The 19,630-nt window shown below is 44.2% G+C and overlaps 1 protein-coding gene across 1 annotated transcript in view; it reads left to right on the forward strand.

Moving 5' to 3' along the window:
* ARTN (artemin) overlaps positions 1-18,851 on the forward strand; it is a 38,399-nt gene extending 19,548 nt beyond the window's left edge. Inside the window, exons 3-5 of the mRNA XM_044301888.1 lie at positions 15,896-15,960; positions 16,797-16,998; positions 17,380-18,851. Of these exons, the coding sequence (XP_044157823.1) occupies positions 15,896-15,960; positions 16,797-16,998; positions 17,380-17,804 (692 nt within the window). The 3' untranslated portion in view covers positions 17,805-18,851. The remainder of the gene's footprint in view (positions 1-15,895; positions 15,961-16,796; positions 16,999-17,379) is intronic.
* The last annotated feature ends 779 nt before the right edge of the window (positions 18,852-19,630 follow it).

Here is a 19,630-nt window from a genome sequence, read left to right on the forward strand (position 1 = left end):
CCTTCATCGTGCTGTTGATAAGACCAAGTTACTAGAGGGAATGAATAGGGAGCATTGGTGTCTGTACAATGGGTGCAACACTGTATGTGTGAGCAGATGCTGGAAAAGTAGTCAATAAACTGTGACGTGAGCCAGGAAGTTGTGTCAATGCCACATGCCATGTGTGGGATTTGTGGAGCAAGAACATAAAATAAATGCTTCTATACAGATGGACACACTGCATAGTCAGATCTTCTGCTGGGCACAAGTTCGGACACAGTAACGCCAATCGCTGCTAGGTGTAAATTTACAAATATCCAATTAGAATGTAACAATTATGACCTAAAGAGATATCCCATCTAAGGCCTCTTTCACACTTGCGTTGTCTGGATCCGGCGTGTACTCCACTTGCGGAATTACACGCCGGATCCGGAAAAACGCAAGTGTACTGAAAGCATTTGAAGACGGATCCGTCTTCAAAATGCTTTCAGTGTTACTATGGCACCCAGGACGCTATTAAAGTCCTGGTTGCCATAGTAGGAGCGGGGGAGCGGTATACTTACAGTCCGTGCGGCTCCCCGGGCGCTCCAGAGTGACGTCAGAGCGCCCCATGCGCATGGATGACGTGCCATGCGATCACGTCATCCATGCGCGTGGGGCGCCCTGACGTCACTCTGGAGCGCCCCGGGAGCCGCACGGACGGTAAGTATGCTGCTCCTCCGCTCCCCGCTACACTTTACTATGGCTGCCAGGACTTTAGCGTCCCGGCAGCCATGGTAACCACTCTAAAAAAGCTAAATGTTGGATCCGGCAATGCGCCGAAACGACGTTTAGCTTAAGGCCGGATCCGGATCAATGCCTTTCAATGGGCATTAATTCCGGATCCGGCCTTGCGGCAAGTCTTCAGGATTTTTGGCCGGAGCAAAAAGCGCAGCATGCTGCAGTATTTTCTCTGGCCAAAAAACGTTCCGTTCCGTTCCGGAACTGAAGACATCCTGATGCATCCTGAACGGATTTCTCTCCATTCAGAATGCATTAGGATAATCCTGATCAGGATTCTTCCGGCATAGAGCCCCGGCGACGGAACTCTATGCCGGAAGACAAAAACGCAAGTGTGAAAGAGCCCTCAGATGTTCTATACATTTCTGATAACTAGCGCACCCAAACCTACCTCTAGAAGGGCCCACTGACCCAATTCCATTAGGAAGCTGCAGTTAAAAGGTGGTCAGGACCAGTGATGAGCGGCAGGGGCAATATTCAAATTCGCAATATTTAGCAAATATTTGGGTGAATATTTGTCATATATTCGCAAATTCGAGATCTCCAGTCATTATTTTCTTTATTGCGAAAATCGGCAATCGAAAAATTTGCAATACAAAAATTTGCGATCAACACTACTCATAAAGTCAGATATTGCAGCCTTCTCATTGGCCCACAAGCAAGAAGCAGTGAGGGATCATGGGTACTGATGGAAAAATATAGCACTATATTCTAGATATTTGCGAATTCTCATAAGTGCCAATATTAGAATATTCACGATCAACACTAGTCAGGACTACTAAATAGCCTGAGGGGGTTAGAATATGTGGTTTCTGTAACTTGTGGATTTGCCATAAATGTCTGAAATGGGAATACCCCTTTAATAGCTGCCCATCAGCAAAACGTGCATGCATTTACTGTAGCTTAGACTTATTGGTATACTGCATATATGACGATACTTTCCATACTGTTGGGCTAAACAGGACAACATGTCCACCATAGCATTAAACCCGTGGTGTTCGTCTATTTATTTGATCGGTATTAGATTCATTTGGGGATGTCTGGTGCCTTGCATTTCCTATCTCTTGGCCTATTTTGGTTATAGATTCTTATGGGAACCATGCAGAGAGTGAACCTGAATTTTATGTTGACCCCTGGCAGAAAGCGCGGTGCCAGTTTATTAATAGCGAAGTGACAGAGGCTGTGCAGGACGCAGTTTACATGGGAACAGATTTACCGAGAAATCGCACTGCCACCTACTGGCTGAATTGAGGTCGAGCTGTGTAAGAATGAGTGGATAGCGTACATATAAGAGCCGTGATGCATTCTCTATTTATACCATTCACCAGCAATGCTTGCATTTCACTGGTTTTATGAATGATTATGTGTCATGTATGCTATTCAACTAGCTGAACATAGCGATGATGTAAAGGAGAAGCGGCTACTTCAGGATAAATTATTACTGCAAAAAATAAAATAAACATATACAGTATTGTACACGGCTGAGACGGGCCAGGTACAACTCCCAGCATGCATACTTGCTTGGCTGTTCTCTGAGCTCCCACAGAAGTGTATGGAACATGCTGGAAGGTGCAGGGTCGGACTGGCCATAGGCCAATGCCCCGGGGGCTGACCAAGCCCTCCTCTCTGACCGGGTACAAAATGAGCTCTCATCGGTAATTAAGGCTAGGTCTACACGACGACATTTGCCGCGCGACATTTTGTTGCACTATTGTCGCGCGACAATTTTTATAATGGCAGTCTATGGTGTCGCACTGCAACATGCGTCATGCTGCGACTGCGACGCGACAGTCGCAGAAAATCCATTCAAGATGGATTTTTCTGCGACTGTCGCGTCGCAGTCGCAACATGTCGCATGTTGCAGTGCGACACCATAGACTGCCATTATAAAAACTGTCGCGCGACATTAGTGCAACAAAATGTCGCGCGACAACTGTTGCGCCCTATCTGTCGCGCGACTTTTTGTAGCGCGACAAATGTCGTCGTGTAGACCTAGCCTAAGGCTAGGTCTACACGACGACATTTGTCGCGCGACATTTTGTTGCACCAATGTCGCGCGACAATTTTTATAATGGCAGTCTATGGTGTCGCACTGCAACATGCGTCATGCTGCGACTGCGACGCGACAGTCGCAGAAAATCCATTCAAGATGGATTTTTCTGCGACTGTCGCGTCGCAGTCGCAACATGTCGCATGTTGCAGTGCGACACCATAGACTGCCATTATAAAAATTGTCGCGCGACATTGGTGCAACAAAATGTCGCGCGACAACTGTTGCGACTTTTTGTCGTCGTGTAGACCTAGCCTAAGGCTACATGCACACGACAGTTGTGTGTTTTGCGGTCTGCAAATTGCGGAACGGCAAGGCCAGCCATTAATACAACTGCCTATTCTTGTCCGCAAAACGGACCACTGAATAGAGGAACGGATGCGGACAGCACACAGAGGGCTGTCTGCATCTTTTGCGGCCCCGTTGAAGTGAATGGGTCCGCATCTAAGCTGCAAAAACTGCGGCTCGGATGCGAACCAGAACTACGGTCGTGTGCATGAGGCCTAACACTGTGAGAATCAGGTACTCATGTACCCATCCAGGGGCCACATATACTCTCCTGAATTCAGCTGCTTGGGCGCATATCACCTCCTAAGCCCCCTGCTCCATATCTTAATAAGAGGAGGAGGACAGGAAATATACAGTAACATAGAGATGTAAGCGTGATTGTGCGAGCAGAGATTCTGTAAAAAATACACGTAACTTTCACAAATAAAGGCCACAAAATCAAACTATCCTTGTCATATATTTACAGCGCACAAGTTACCAAAAAGAGTCTTTTCAAATGCAGATATTTCTCTATCCACCCAAATGGGATTTGCAAAAATGTATGAACATGCAGAGATCCAACCACGTTGAGATGTACAGAACAGATTTTCTGTTGTTGAGCTTAAAGGCCCCCAAACACAAAAAACTATTGTTGGCCGAACCCACAAAAGACCCCCATGCTAGAACCACATGCCCTTGTCTCTGAGCTCCTCCCTCACTGCCCCCTAACAGAGGAGCTACTTTGATGGTAGGAGGAGAGAAGAAGAGTCTTTCCTTTAGGGGGTGGTCACATGTGCAGCTTTGTTTCACAGCAATGCAGAAGATTTTGTAACATGCAAGATATCTCTCGCAGATTTAATTCTAACTTTTTAATGTAATATGGGATTATTTAATAAAGGTTTTGTATGATTTTGTGCACCTTCATTGTTTTACTGTTTACAATTTTGAAGGGTCCAATTGTCTGTTTGTGATGCAACTGTAGGAGTCCAGTCAGGTGCAGCTGCTATGGTGTTGGGGACTATAGGCATCCAGTCATGTGCAGCTGCTATGGTGTCGCGGACTGTAGGCATCCAGTCATGTGCAGCTGCTATGGTGTTGGGGACTATAGGCGTCCATTCAGGTGCAGCTGCTATGGTGTCGGGGACTATAGGCGTCCAGTCAGGTGCAGCTGCTATGGTGTTGGGGACTATAGGCATCCAGTCAGGTGCAGCTGCTATGGTGTTGGGGACTATAGGCATCCAGTCATGTGCAGCTGCTATGGTGTTGAGGACTATAGGCGTCCAGTCCGTTGCAGCTGCTATGGTGTTGGGGGACTGTAGGCGTCCAGTCAGGTGCAGCTGCTATGGTGTTGGGGACTTTAGGCATCCAGTCATGTGCAGCTGCTATGGTGTTGGGGAATGTAGGCGTCCAGTCAGGTGCAGCTACTATTGTGTCAGGGACTGTAGGCGTCCATCAGGTGCGGCTGCTATGGTGTCGGGGACTGTAGGAGTCCAGTCAGGTGCAGCTGCTTTGGTGTCAAGGACTGTAGGCCTCCAGTCAGGTGCAGCTGCTATGGTGTCGGGGACTGTAGGCGTCCAGTCAGGTGCAGCTGCTATGGTGTTGGGGGACTATAGGCGTCCAGTCATGTGCAGCTGCTATGGTGTTGGGGACTATAGGCGTCCAGTCAGGTGCAGCTGCTATGGTGTTGGGGGACTGTAGGCGTCCAGTCAGGTGCAGCTGCTATGGTGTCGGGGACTGTAGGCGTCCAGTCAGGTGCAGCTGCTATGGTGTCGGGGACTGTAGGCCTCCAGTCAGGTGCAGATACTATGGTGTCGGGGACTGTAGGCGTCCAGTCAGGTGCAGCTGCTATGGTGTTGGGGACTATAGGCATCCAGTCATGTGCAGCTGCTATGGTGTCGGGGAATGTAGGCATCCAGTCAGGTGCAGATACTATGGTGTCGGGGACTGTAGGCCTCCAGTCAGGTGCAGATACTATGGTGTTGGGAACTGTAGGTGTCCAGTCAGGTGCAGGAACAATTTTTATAATTTGTTTTGCTGTACAGTGGTTGATGGCTTGCTATAATGCGGGATCTACCGTGTGGGCACAAATGTGTTCTGCTGAAACAGTGGGTTCCAATAGTGGCTGCTGTGGGGCCCTATGAAGGCCCTAAATGCATATGCACTCAGAGGAGGTACAGTGTGCACAGAGAAGCTTCACTGTGTGGAAATTTTACACAAGCTCTAATGACAGTTTCCTCCTAGGAGGTGCACCGGGAATGTATCCACCCCTGATTTATCCAGTTTGTGTGAACTCCACCTGCATCTGGAAAGAGCAGTCAGGACTGTAGAGGGTAAAAAGCCACAGACTGAAACCTCTTGAGGAAATATTCAGGACACTGGATGAGAGGACTGATGCTGATAAAACAAGGACTGAGCCATCTGCACACGTGCAGTACACACCTCTAACAATAGAAGGAAGGCATCTGTCATCCCAGTGCCAACAGCTCCTCAGTGTGAGAACCTCTGCCAGCTGCCAGATCTGATCGGGCACTGGTGAGAGCCCAGAATAAGGAGTGGAAACTGCTGTAAAGTAGAATTACGATAAGAGAGGCTGGCGTGGGAACGTCTAGACAAGTCTGACAGTGTACATACAGGTAACAGGGTGCACATGTGACCGAAGAAAACTGTGTTCATTTTATAGAAATGGAAAGAAAGCCATATATTAAAACCATTTAGTAAAAATCGAATAATTTGGAATACTCCTACACATTTACCTTACAGAGGGATAAACCTTTTCCATATGTCGCATTAAAACGAATAGACCTCATAGAGAGGGGCCCACTTGATACTCCCCCATTTTAACCATACTACAGCGGTCCCTCAAGATACAATATTCATTGGTTCCAGGACGACAATTTATGCTGAAACCATTGTAACTTGAGTAATCGGTTCCAAAGCCCCAAAATGCCATCCAAGTTAAGAGACAATGAAGATTTAAGAAAAATAAGCAGATAACTAGGACAGATAAAACAAGTCCTTACCAATGATGAGCGGCAGGGGCAATATTCAAATTTGCGATATTTCACAAATATTTGGGCGAATATTCGTCATATATTTGCAAATTCGAGAATTTGTGATCTCTAGTCATCATTTTCTTGATTGCGAAAATCGTCCATTGGAAAATTTGCAATACGAAAATTTGCGATCAATACTACTCCTAAAGTCAAAGCTATTGCAGCCTTCTCATTGGCCCACAAGCAAGTAGCAGTGAGGGATCATGGGTAATGATGAAAAAAAATCTAGAATATTCGCGATTACGAAGATATAGCACTATATTCTAGATATTCGTGAATTCTCCAAGTGCCAATATTCTTGATAAAAATTTGTGGTTAGAATATTTGCGATCAACACTAGTCCTTACATATAACAGTCAGGAACAGCGGATAACTAGCAACTAATACGGCTGTTTTGCCAAAGAAGGGGTCTGGATTGGATGGATCCGAGTCTGAGACATTGCATGTTGAGTCTGGTATGTTGGGTCAGAAAAGACCACTGTATGCTGGAAATATCGTATCCTGAGGCCATTGTATCTTGAGGGATCACTAGATAGTGCTAAACATAAATTTGACTGTCCTGCCTGTAATACTACATTTTTTTTTTTTAAATGCATGGCCAGCTGGATTTATGGGGGCTTTCAAAAGATCATTATTGAAATTAAATAAATAAATAAATACTGGAATTGATCCTGTTTTAAACCCCCAAATCTTTCCGACTGCCACAGAACATAATGGCCCACGTGTGATTGCTCCCAAACCTTCTGCACAATTACACTGCACCTTGCTTACTACCAGGACGTGGCTTACCGAGAAAGAGACATGGTTTAGAGGTTAAAAAAAAAAGGGCAAGGCCTATGATGCAGTATTTTGCACCAAATTTACATACAAATTTTGCCAAGAAATTCTGTTGGAAACTAAGCCAACCAACAGGTGGTATATAGTCCAACAGAACGGTCTACCCTTGCACCAGATTCAACATCCAGTCTGAGCCAGTGGGATATATTTGGTGCAGCTTTAGACTACTTTATGTGTCCACAATTTTGACAGGATTAGTAAATGTTGGCCACTGGAAATAGGCGTCTGAGGCAAATGAGTGAGATTCCACTTTCCCCTACAGTTCTCAGCAATATGGTAGCAGAGGTGATTTAAAGGGGTTGTATGGTATTGATGATCTATCCTTAGGTAATCAGTTTCAGATCTGGGGGGGTCCGACATCCCACTGATCAGCTGTTCTCGGCAGCTGCCGGTAGCGGGAATAACACAGATGGATACAGACAGACAGATCTGTGGCTGTGCTGGGTTACTGCATCTCAGCTCACATTTAAGTGAATGGCAGCTGCTGTGAACAACTGTTTAGCTGGCATGCCGGGTGTCGGACCACCACGATCTTATATTGATGACCTCTCTAAAGCATAGGTTATGAATATATAGACTCCGAACGCCTTCAAGGCTGAGACCTCCCCTACAGAGAACTGTATGAAATACTAAGGGGTACTGTGAAGACCTCCCCTTTATTGCCTTGTTCTCAGAGCATGAAGGATAAGACGTCTGCCTTGGATCTGTTTACTCTGCTGGGTCATACTGCCTAGAAGGCACATTCATGTTTGATGCCATTTTCTAAAATGTAATTTGGGAAAACTTGCCACTTCCTAGAAATGCAGATTGTATTTTTCCCAGGCGGTATACACCTACTGCCTGTGGACTTTTCTGAATGAAGGATGACTTATGTACCAACAGCTTAAAGTTACATCACATTAATGTGTACCTCAAAAATTTTGTGGTAATCCATTCTGTAATACAACTTTAGGGTATGACCACATGGCGCAGGTGCTTTGTGGCCAAGCTGCGTTCGAGTACCGCTGTGGTCGTACCGGCTGCAGAGCTGCCTCTAATTAAATCAATGAGACACCATTGTCCAGTGGGTCTGTATTGTTAATGGCTGCGCGGTATACAGATCCAATGAATAGTGCGGTCTCGTTAATTTGATCAGAGGCAGCTACGGGCCATACAACCGCAGAGGTACTCAACTGAAGCCACGTCGTGTGGTCATACCCTTTCCCATGAACATAATTCTGACTGCATACACCTCAATACATACAGAATTAAACATTTCCTACAGAAATCATTATTAAAACACGGTATGCTGTACAGTACGTCAATCAATGGCACTGGAGCTCTAAGTGATGTCCAACAGGGTGGGGCGTCGTTTCATCATCTTCAGCTTCTGGCCGATTCTCTGCATATTTGCCGGGTTACAGCCGGATCTCCGCGGGTCCCTGTCTGAGGCCAGGCGGTGACTTTCAAGCTTCTGGTAATGCCGGAATACAGAGAGATCCGACAGGCTGTCCCCTGCTGAAACAGCCTGCTAGATCTCTGGAAGCTAATGTGAAGCTAGCCTAAGGCAGGCTGCAGACAGAATATTTTAACAGGGTTATCTCACAAAATAACAAATATCTGGAGTAATGCACACTATTATTTTAACTATATTGATTTAAAAAATGCTGTTCTCCAGTGTAATTATCACCCTTTTTAGTGTTTTTACTCATGTCTCTGCAGCTATGGCCTCTTCACTTTCTGTGGGCAGACAGCAGCTTGTCCCATGGACCACAAGCACTTATCTCCTAGGAGACCCTTGGCTCTTGCTAACCCCGGCTCCCCAGTTATAAAAACTCTGTCTTCGTCCATAGCACTATGGTATATAATGCTGCCCCCAACTTCCTTCTCCACTGTCTAGACAGATACAGTATAGCTATATCCAGAATTTAGAAGTAGGGCAGAATAAATGAATGAAAGGTGTCGGGGCTGCTTCACTAGAAGATCACTACAACAGTATGGAGCATGTCTAGTGCATCAATAAATGCAAGAGAAGTGGGCCAGGAAAAACATCAGGGGCACTACCAGAGGAAAAAAGTACAGAAAAACAGAACAGTATTTTATAGCATGTATACTGCAATGATACTTTATTTGAAATACCCAATTAATTCCATAGTAATAGCTCTTGTGGGATAACCCCTTTAAATCCAATGTCTATGGGGAGGCTTATACTCCGGGATCAGGAGGGTTGGAGTTAAACTTCTCTGATCCTTTGTTTTTGTGTGTAACTGGTGCAAGAGACATATAACTTATCCCCAAAAGGAAAAACCTGTCCATTCAGTACAGTCATGCTGGCACGTTAATGTTGGACGCAGGGGGGATAGCCGTCACCTGTGATATTGCTGCCTCTAGTCTCAAAGAATAAAGTTAGGCTCACTTTGTGAACAGAATGGCTGCGTCTGCTACTGGTTTTATGAAGGAAAGGTCAGGATGTCAATCTGCAATTAACCTTTCTGACCTGAGGACTAAGACACTGTAAAGTACAGACTGCATTCAGAACAGATGCTGTAAATATCCTGTGACAGAACAGCATTCAGGGTTCATTTTCCTGTGTGAATTGTAGCACAAAAGTTGTAAAAGTAATTTTCCAAACTTCTCTCTTACTTTATTTCAGGATTTAGGCCTCATGCACACGACCGTTGTTTTCTTCCGCGTCCGTTCCGCCAAATTTTAGCGTTTCAGGTGCGGACCCATTCATTTCTATGGAGCCGTTGAAAATGCGGATAGTGCACCGTTTGACATCCGTGTCCGTGATCTGTGGTTCCAGTCCGTCAAAAAAAATATAACCTGTCCTATTATTTCCGCGGAAAACGGTTTGCGGACCCATTCAAGTCAATGGGACCGCTAAAAAACAGGAGGCACACAAGATTGTCGTCCGCGTCCGTTTTATTCCTATCATTTGCATGGCAAACCTGTCTTAGACTTTTTTTTGAGTTCCTTTATGTCTGATGGTCCTCCAAAAATAAAGGAAGACACACGGAAACGGATCACGGAACAATGGAACCCCACTTTGCGGAATGGAACACAACAATGGTCATGTGCATGAGGCCTACCTAATTCAGCGCTATTCATCCTAAATAAGTGACAGAGAAGTTTTACTATGTGCTAAAAGAATCTTCTCTGAACAGCGAGTATTGTTAGTGTTTCTCCTCATAGAATATATTGCTTGGTGTTACTCTGCTCACTACATTTGGGGGGTACTATTTCTCCTTGGGGAGAGAGGCCTTAGTCGGCGTGAGGAGACTTAAAGGCCATACATTATCCTCTGAAATTCTGGGAAGAAAGGGATGCAAATGAGCTGTTAACAAGCTCCGCCTCTGATGCCACCATCATGACTTGGATAATAACTAAACCAGCACCTCATCAGCAGACAGCTGTTCCAGGATGATTGCCCCTCATCAGTGCAGAGAAGAGAGAACTGGTCTGCAGATGAGATGCTGGTTTAGTTATTATCCAAGTCATGTCGCAAGGCCTAGTTAAAGTGTTGAACACTGACTTATAGGATAGCTGCCTTACATCTGGTGGCATCAGAAGCGGAGCTTGTTAACAGCTCATTTGCATCCCTTTCTGCTCACTGCATATACTCCAATCTGGGTTTACTGTAAGGAGGTGCTGCCTGGATGGAGTAGTGCACTGTTTCCACCATGTCCATAAAATGTTCAAGGAACAGATATTTGTACTGAAATGTGAGAAATGTGTGTGAATTGCTCTTGGCAGAGAACTGTGATATTTCCAGTTAGCAGGTTCATGAGTGACCTGCAAATTAAATGAAATCATAAACCAGGAGTCAGATGACAGAGCCCTGATAAAAGACTCTGCTCATGTTCAGAATGATGGCACCTCCTGGGATAAAGCTTTTTCATGACAACCTTTTTTCTAGTTTTCTAATTCAGGTCGGCAGTACAAATAAAGGAGGCTTTCCTTCTGGTTGTCAGAGCTAAGGGCATGCAAATATACATGGTTATACAAATATAAATAAAACAAACACAATTACAAAAGACATGACAATAAAAACATCCATTCTTTACACTGCAGGCTAAATTCAGATGACTGTAAATTGACTATTAAACAACAATCATATTACACAGTGGCTTCTGTTGTGTTTAGTGACTGAACAGCAGTATTAATGAAATTTTCACAACTCCTGGCGCTCTCCACATAAATCATTTGAATTCGCGACCTCTTCCTCTTCCTGAAACAAATATGCTTCTCCTGAATCGACAACACAGTGTGCACAAGGTCCCTCATTATTCCTGCACGTGGCATGTCCACGCTAGGTAAACGCTTATGACCATCTTTATGATTAAATGCATCAATAAAGAGTCACAGACACTGTTCATATAAATTTTTATGCAGCGCCAGAACACGCTCGAATCAGGAGTTACTGTTCTGTCACATTTAACACTTTCAGAACTCATGTTCTGGATCCTTTGTGATCTCTGTGAGGTGTCAATCTCGTATCTTTGGGCACTGCCTATTATTCCTATCTCAGACACTGATTTATATATATTTTTTAAACACCTTTATTACAACCGTTATACATACATACTTTAGTACTGTGACGCAGCGCAGGCCACGAGGCAGCACTTAATTACTTACAGATTTCGAGCATGGCATTTCTTTGCGAGCATGGCATTGTTATGTAAAGCACAGGCTAGCCTACACTATACATCACAATGCATTCTATACTAGCATACCTGTTCAATCACAAAACCTTCCAACAAAGCATTTAGACAGTGATGAGGAGAGGGGATAGGGAGGGGAAATCACATGCCCTCAGCTTTAGAGCTCGTATACACGACCGTGTGAAGTCCGTGCCCGTATTGCGGACCGCATTGCGGATCCGCAATACACGGGTCCAGTTTCATGGCCATCGCGCATCACGGATGCGGACCCATTCATTTCAATGGGACGGCAAGTCCGGAGGTGCAGAACATAACACTACGGAAGCACTACGGAGTGCTTTCTGATGTTCCGTTCCGTGCTTCCGCACGGCAAAAAGATAGAGCTTGCTCTATCTTTTTGTGGAACAGAGGGATCGCGGACCCATTCAAGTGAATGGGGCCGCGATCCCTATGCGGCTGCCACACAGCAGGTGCCCGTGCTTAGAGGACCGCACAGGCTTTACATGGTCGTGAAAATGACCTTATTGAGAAGACAGAAACAAACGGGAGGAGAGGGGTTTAGTCCTCTTCTTCGTCGTCGATGTCCAAGATGTTGTAATCCCGCAGCAGACTATGGATAAGCCTGTGGCAGTTCAGGACAGACTTGTTCTCCCTCCTGAGTACGAGCCGGATCCTGGCAAGCCATATAGCGTCCTTAAAACAGTTCATAAGCCGCCAGGCCTCCTGGATGGCTCCAACCGTATGAATCCCAGGAAATAGTCCGTACAGCACCGAAGTGTATTGCAGGCTGTTCGTGGGCACAGAATCTCTGAGTTCATGTTCCAGGGCATCCAACAGGCCCTTCACAAAGGGACACTCCCAAAACAGGTGGTATGATGTTTCCTCCACGAAGGGGCATCTGGGGCAGTACCGAGTTTTGCACAGGTTGCGGGCATGCATGAATGACCGAAATGGCAGTCCTCCCTGTATGGCCATCCATGACAAGTCTTTGTGCCCGTTGGTTAACCTGTCTGATGGCACATTAGTCCAAACTGTCTCTATAGTGTCGTCATGGATCCCTGGAATTGACCACCGCATCCTTTGCCCAGATGAGCTTGTGGATAGTCTTTAGTTTCCACAAGTCGGGCTTGAGGCTCTCCAGTTGGTGTTCCCTCACAAACTTGACAACATCTCCGTAATACCAGTTAGCGTGCCAGTTATAAGGGATGGAGCTGTCCCACTTGTCCCAGCCCAGAGCCCTCCAGAGAGGCAGGAAGAAGAAGCAATACATAGCCTTGCCCGCAGAGCCGTTGGCTGCTCTCAGAGTCCGACGAACGCTGTCACAAACAAAGGCGAACACTGATGGCATAGCGCTAGGATGTGCTATCAATGTCAGATAGGTGCGGGTCCTACTTCTGGTAACCACTCCTATCGCCAGAATGGGCCCCCTAAGTGAAAGAGCACACTGTGCAAGTGGATCCACCCTCCATTCACTCCTATTGAAGTTCTAAAAATAGCCAAGCGCTGTCTCGGCTACGGAATGGTGCCCATTTATGCACGGTGTGCTCTCCACTCACCCCTATGGTACAGACAAGCGCAATCGCTCGGCTATATTCAGAAATCCCCCAGCAGTGAATGGAGAGCAGACTGTACATGCATGATGCACTCTCCTTCACTTCGGGAGCCCTATTTTGCAGATGTCATCAACATCTGACATGGGCTAATCCCTGTAAATTTAGCTGAAATATTAGACACAGTCATGGAAATAAATGGTGCCTTTTCTGAAGAAAAAGTAGAACTAGATTCCTACAAGATCATTCATACTGCAGCTCACACTATTAACATACAAATATTTCACACGTCCTGTATTTCCACATACAGACTGCTGTTTAACCCCTTCCCAACCAGCGCCGTAATAGTACAGTGCAGCAGGACGTGACTTGAGCTACCCTGTCAGATGAATCTTGTAAAAAATTAAAACTGTGCCAAAACAGACATTTTTTGGTGTTACCTTGCCTCACAAAAAACGTAATATAGAGCCATTTAAAATCATATGTACCCCAAAATAGTACCAAGAAAACTGTCACCTTATCCCCTAGTTTCCAAAATGGGGTCACTTTTTGGGAGATTCTACTGTTAGGGTGCATCAGGGGGGCTTCAAATGGGACATGGTGCAAATAAACCAGTCCAGCAAAATCTGCCTTCCAAAAAACATACGGTCCTCCTTTTCTTCTGCGCTCTGCTGTGTGACCTAACATCAGTTTATGACCACATGTGGGATGTTTCTTTTAACCCCCAGAATCAGGGTAACAAATATTGAGCTTTGTTTGGCTGTTAACCCTCGATGTGTTAAAGAAAAAAATGGATTAAAATGGAAAATCTGCCAATAAAGTGAAATTTAGAAATTTCATCTCTATTTCCCTTTAATTCTTGTGGAACACCGAAAGGGTTAACAGAGTTTGTAAAATCAGTTTTGAGTAGCTTGAGGGGTGTAGTTTCCACAATGGGGTCATTTAAGGGCGAGGGGTTCCACTATGTAAGCCCCACAAAGTGACTTCAGACCTGAACTGGTTTTTGGAAATTTTCTTACTAATTTTAAGAATCACTTCTAAAATTTTAAGCCTGCTAATGTCCGAAAAAAATAAAATGATATTTACAAAATAATGCCAAAATAAAAGTAGACATATGGGGAATGTTATGTAATAAATATTTTATGAGGTATCACTTTCTGCTTTAAAAGCAGAAAAATTTAAATTTTGAAAACTTTTTAAAATTTTTGGTAAATTTGGGATTTTTTCATAAATAAAAGGTGAAAAATATTTTCACTCAAATTTATGACTATCATGAAACACAATGTGTCACGAGAAAACAACCTCTGAATGGCTTGGATAAGTAAAAGTGTTCCAAAGTTATCACCACATAAATTGACACTTCTGATTTGCAAAAAAGAAATGGCCTGGACACAAAGGTGAAAACTGGCCCGGGGTAGAAAGGGTTAAAAGGCGACTTCCAGGCTCTAAATATTGATGACCTGTGCACCTATCCTCCGGATAGGTCCTTAATATCGTTCAGTGGGGGTCAGACACCCGGCATACCAGTCCATCCTGCAGCCTCTAGAGCAGTGGTGGCGAACCTATGGCATGGGTGCCAGAGACGGCACTCCGAGCCCTCTCTGTGGGCAGCCGCCCCTGGAAAAAGTCTACAATGTACCAATATGCCTTAGACCTGACATTCATCAGCTCAGGGTGCACTATGAACAGCACAGACAGGGCACTAAATGTAGGCAGGCTATTATAGATAAGTGATAAAGTACATGGAAGATATACTATTGGACTGTAGTATTCTGGTTAAATTGCCGTGTTGGCACTTTGCAATAAATAAGTGGGTTTTGGGTTGCAGTTTGGACACTCGGTCTCTAAAAGGTTTGACATCACTGCTCTAGAGCAGAAAATAGCGGTTTGAACAGAGCCCTAAGGACAAAGTGCTAGTTCCAACACCAGAGGTTGCTGGGAACAGCAGGCTGGTGGGAGTACTGGGTGTGACGATAGGTCATCAATACCTGGAACCCAGCAAACACCTTTACCTCTGCTAGCTAGACGTCACAAGACCCGACTTCATCTTTCAGCTTGTTATGTGCATGTATCATATCACAATATAGATTTCATTCCAGAAGGTGGGACGCTCCTATAGGGAATGAATACCTGGCCTGTTCATGCAGGGGACACTTCCAGTTTCATTAGGCTTTGTCCAAGACTCAGTGTAAATAAAGCAAATAAACATAAGGCTCACATGGGCCGATGCCAGCGCTGATTGACGATATACAAATTGATTTTTTCTTTTTTTAAGAGCCTTTCCCAATTCATAATGCAAATTGAAAAGAGAAGGAACGATTGTTATTACGATTGTTTGTCCCCCATGCACTTTGCATATCGTCGGCATCGATACTACTATTACAGTATGGCAATGTGCTGCTGACAAATGACGAACAAGCCGTTTTTATGATTTTTTTTTAGCACAAAAAAAAAAAGCCAAAAGAAATTTGTGAGTGAAGGAATCCTAAAAGGGGTTTTCCTTTCATAGTCCATAAAATTAGGATCAATGGAGATCCTGACTGCAAGGTACATACATCTGTTAAGCTACAAAGGTCTACAATAAATTCATGATTTCCCTTTACTTAACAATCTATCAAAATTGTTAAATGATGCACCTCAAAGAGTTAAATAATTTCAGCTCTGCTATATGTATCATTAGACAAGTCATGCATGAGAACTGCACTTCTAATGAGATCAATACTGTCATGTTTGCAGACAGGCCCGAGCCGTTCATGGGAAGAGGATCCCAGTCTGTGACAACCCCGCCCTGGAGCTGTAAGGTGAGTGCCGGTGACCACAGAAATATAGGTGCAGTTATATTAGTATTTTCTATCCACGGTTACAGGCTGCATAATAGAGAAAAGTATTGCCATAGCCATTCCATCTTCTATCCACCTACTTCTTGGTAATCTGACAGATCTTGAAGTCATTCTTGAATTTAGCTCTGGATGTGACTGGAGTATGATATAACTCAAGATCACTACCAGATAAGTAAATGAAAGGATTTACGAACCAATATTATATGCAGATAATACTGAGATGTTAATGGGGTTGTCTCACTAGGACATGCCACCAATGTCAGATAGGTGTGGGTCTCAGAGATAGGACCCGCACCTATCTCTAGAACGGAGTGACCAAAGTTTGGGGGTGAGTGCACTGCACACGCACGGCTCCCCTCTATACATTTCTATGGGAGCGTCCAAATAAAACAGAGCACTCGGCTATTTTTAGAAGTCCCATAGAAATGAATCGAGAGTGCAAGTGCAGCCACCACTCCACTTACTCCTATGCAACTGCCGGCGCTCTGCTATTTTCAGCACTCCCACAGAAATGAATGGAGGGTGGGCGGGCGTGCCTGTATGGTGCGCTCTCGTTATCTTTGAAAGCTTCGTTCTAGAGGTGTTACCCGCACTAATTGATCTTGGTGGCATATCCTAACGATATGCCACAGACATTTGAGGTAAGACAACCCCTTTAACTATAAAAATCATACTCAAATTTGCAAATGTGGCAATTTTATCATTTCCTTTTCCATTAGCATATCAAACACTGAGGAATCTACATTTTTTAGATTTTAATCTTCTGGAACCCTCTTTAATGCTTGTCTTTTCCCCAGGCAACACTCTGGACTCTTGCAGTGTCACTGCTGCTTCTGTCAGCAATGATAACCACCGGCTCTCCCACTCCAGTTATGGAGGGGCATACCAATGCAGAGCAGGAGTCGGACAGTTTTGGAACCATTGATCCCAGGAACATGGACATCCATGCAGAGGAGAATTTAGAACAAACCATAAAATCACCAGAGAGTCCTATGTACGGTAAGTTAAGTTATTTGAAGAACTGTGATAAAATATAAAGTATGTTTGCAAATCAAGAGTTCTGAAAATGCTATAGAAATAAAACGGACATATTAACCCTATCAATGGTGAAAGAAACAAAACATGAGTTGTACAGGGTGTCATACAGTCACCTACATAGCACCTGAATTGCCCATGGATGCTCTATGTGTTTGTGTGGAGACTCCATAGACCTCTCAACCATTGCACGGGCAGTGAATGCAGCAGGGTGGTGTCCAACTGGAAAGTTATCAAATATTAAGAATGGTCAGGACTCAGATTTAGCAGTTTAATCAGAATTGTCTCATGAAGACTGATAGAGAAATTATATGTCACTAATTACATGTCACCGTTATACTGCAGAGAACATAACCTCCAGAGGCGACAGTGACGATGAAGTACTAGATAACGTCCTATTTCGTGCTGAACGCTCTCCTACTGGTAAAAAGAAGAAGAAGACTGGAAAAGGTGAGAATGGTAATAAGAACGGAGACTGCAGCCGACATAGCATGAAGGTGAAAGTGCGGGACCTTGGGCTGGGATATGACTCTGACGAATTGATTACATTTTATTACTGCATCGGGACCTGCCAAAAATCCAATAATTACGACATCACACTAAGTACTCTGCTCAAAAACAAGCGTATCACCCACAGCTCCCACAGACGAGTCAGCAGCCAGCCCTGCTGCAGGCCGACCAGTTATCTACCTGTATCATTTCTGGATATCAAGAATGAGTGGCAAATAGTAGATAAGTTGTCAGCAGCTAATTGCAGCTGTGGAAGCTGATGCTCGCTGTAAAACAAACATGCAGAAGAAATAATGTACGGGTAACAGACCAAGAGGCATGAGGGCAGAGGAGGTCGAGATGTCCGATGCCCAAAAAGAGAAGCCACAAGTGGAACAAGGCATTTCGAACAAAGTGGAAAAATGGAAGCCATTGCTCCTACACGTTTCACCTCAGTTGTCTAAATGTATATACTTGGTGGACAACCAGCTCTGGATTGGGTTTTTGCTAATAAAACCTCTCACAGGGGTGGAAGATTCTTGGTGGCTTTATTGCTACTGATACTGATGAAAAATGTCACAGACCATAGCACAACCCTGTCAGAACCCGGCAGCTCCAATGCAGGATAAAGTCTCTATTTGACTTATGAAGGGATATAATGTAGGAGATCAAGGAAGCGCCACCAAGTTCTCCAAGTACTCCTCACCAATCGTCAACTACAATATTATAGACTGAGACACAAGTACATAAAACTGTCATAAGGCTGCTTGAACACTCACAAACCGGACTAGGGAAAAGCTAAGGGTAAGAAAAGGTGTACGTTTGTGTAATTTGCCTTCTTCGTCATAGACCACTGCATATGAGCTCCTGAACACTGAAGAAAGGCACGTTTACCATCATTATTTTTTATATCACCATATCTGTATTACATTCTGAATGTTTTCTTAGGGCTACTAATCAGGTGAGACAATATATCCTATTCTACCCCAATCTGCACAAATATCAGCTTATGCCTTTACACCTACTGATCAAAAATACATGTAATAGCAAATTTCTAATTCCACTAACATTCCTACAGGGCTAAAATACTGTTGAAAATGAAAGAAAAAAAAATGTAAACAAAATAAGCCACAGTTTTGAACAGGACACACTAGCTCCAGCGCAGGGGCCAGTCTGACGAATCCGAGCAATTAGAACATCAGATTTCTAGGCTCCTGAGATTTGTCCTAGTTTGGAAGGATAACTAAGGCCTCGTTCACACTTCAGTGTTTGGTCAGTGATTTCCATCAGTGATTTGTGAGCCAAAACCAGGTGCAGCTCTAAACATAGAACAGGAGCAGATCTTTCCCTTCTACCTAATGTCTATGGAGGCTCCACTTCTGGTTTTGGCTCACAAATTCACTGATGGAAATCACTGACCAAACACTGAAGTGTGAACTAGGCCTTAGTTTATCTCTCCATACGAGTGCTTTCACACACGGCCAATTTTGTTGCAGAAAATTTCTGCGACAGAAAATCAGTTCCATTCATCTGAATTGGTTTGTTTTGGTGGCAAACACATGGATTTCTGCAAGCCTCATTTAGGTGTATGGAACCGATTTTCAGAAAATTTCTGCAACAAAATCTGCTGAACGTAAAGACACACTAAAGGTGCATTCACACATTTTCTGCACTTGACATTTTTTACAGTTTTTATTTTTTTGCTGTAAAACGCCAGCTCAGATGTTAGCTGAAGGTTTATGGGAAATATGAAAGACAGGACACAAGGACAAGTCTTTTTTTTTTTGTTCCTGGTATTTTTGCTAGAGGTGGCATTTTTTGTCCTTCTTGTTTCTTTCGAAAATAGCATGTTAGTACGGCCCCACAGTACTCAACCACAATCACGCCAGGATCATGCCATGGAGTTGTATGCTAGGTGCGGCATTTACCCATAGATTTCTCCTGGAGAAAAAAATTGTCTAAAAAAAATTATTTTGAAGAGTGTGGCCGCAGTCATTATACAGAACTTTAAGTATGAAAATCTTTACTGAAAATAACATCTGAGCGTTGCAGTTGTATGGATTGTGAAAACAATGGAAAGCTTAAAAAATGGAGTAAGCAAAAAGGA

Source organism: Bufo gargarizans, chromosome 7 (genome assembly GCF_014858855.1).
Source record: "Bufo gargarizans isolate SCDJY-AF-19 chromosome 7, ASM1485885v1, whole genome shotgun sequence".
NCBI classification, from domain to species: Eukaryota; Metazoa; Chordata; class Amphibia; order Anura; family Bufonidae; genus Bufo; species Bufo gargarizans.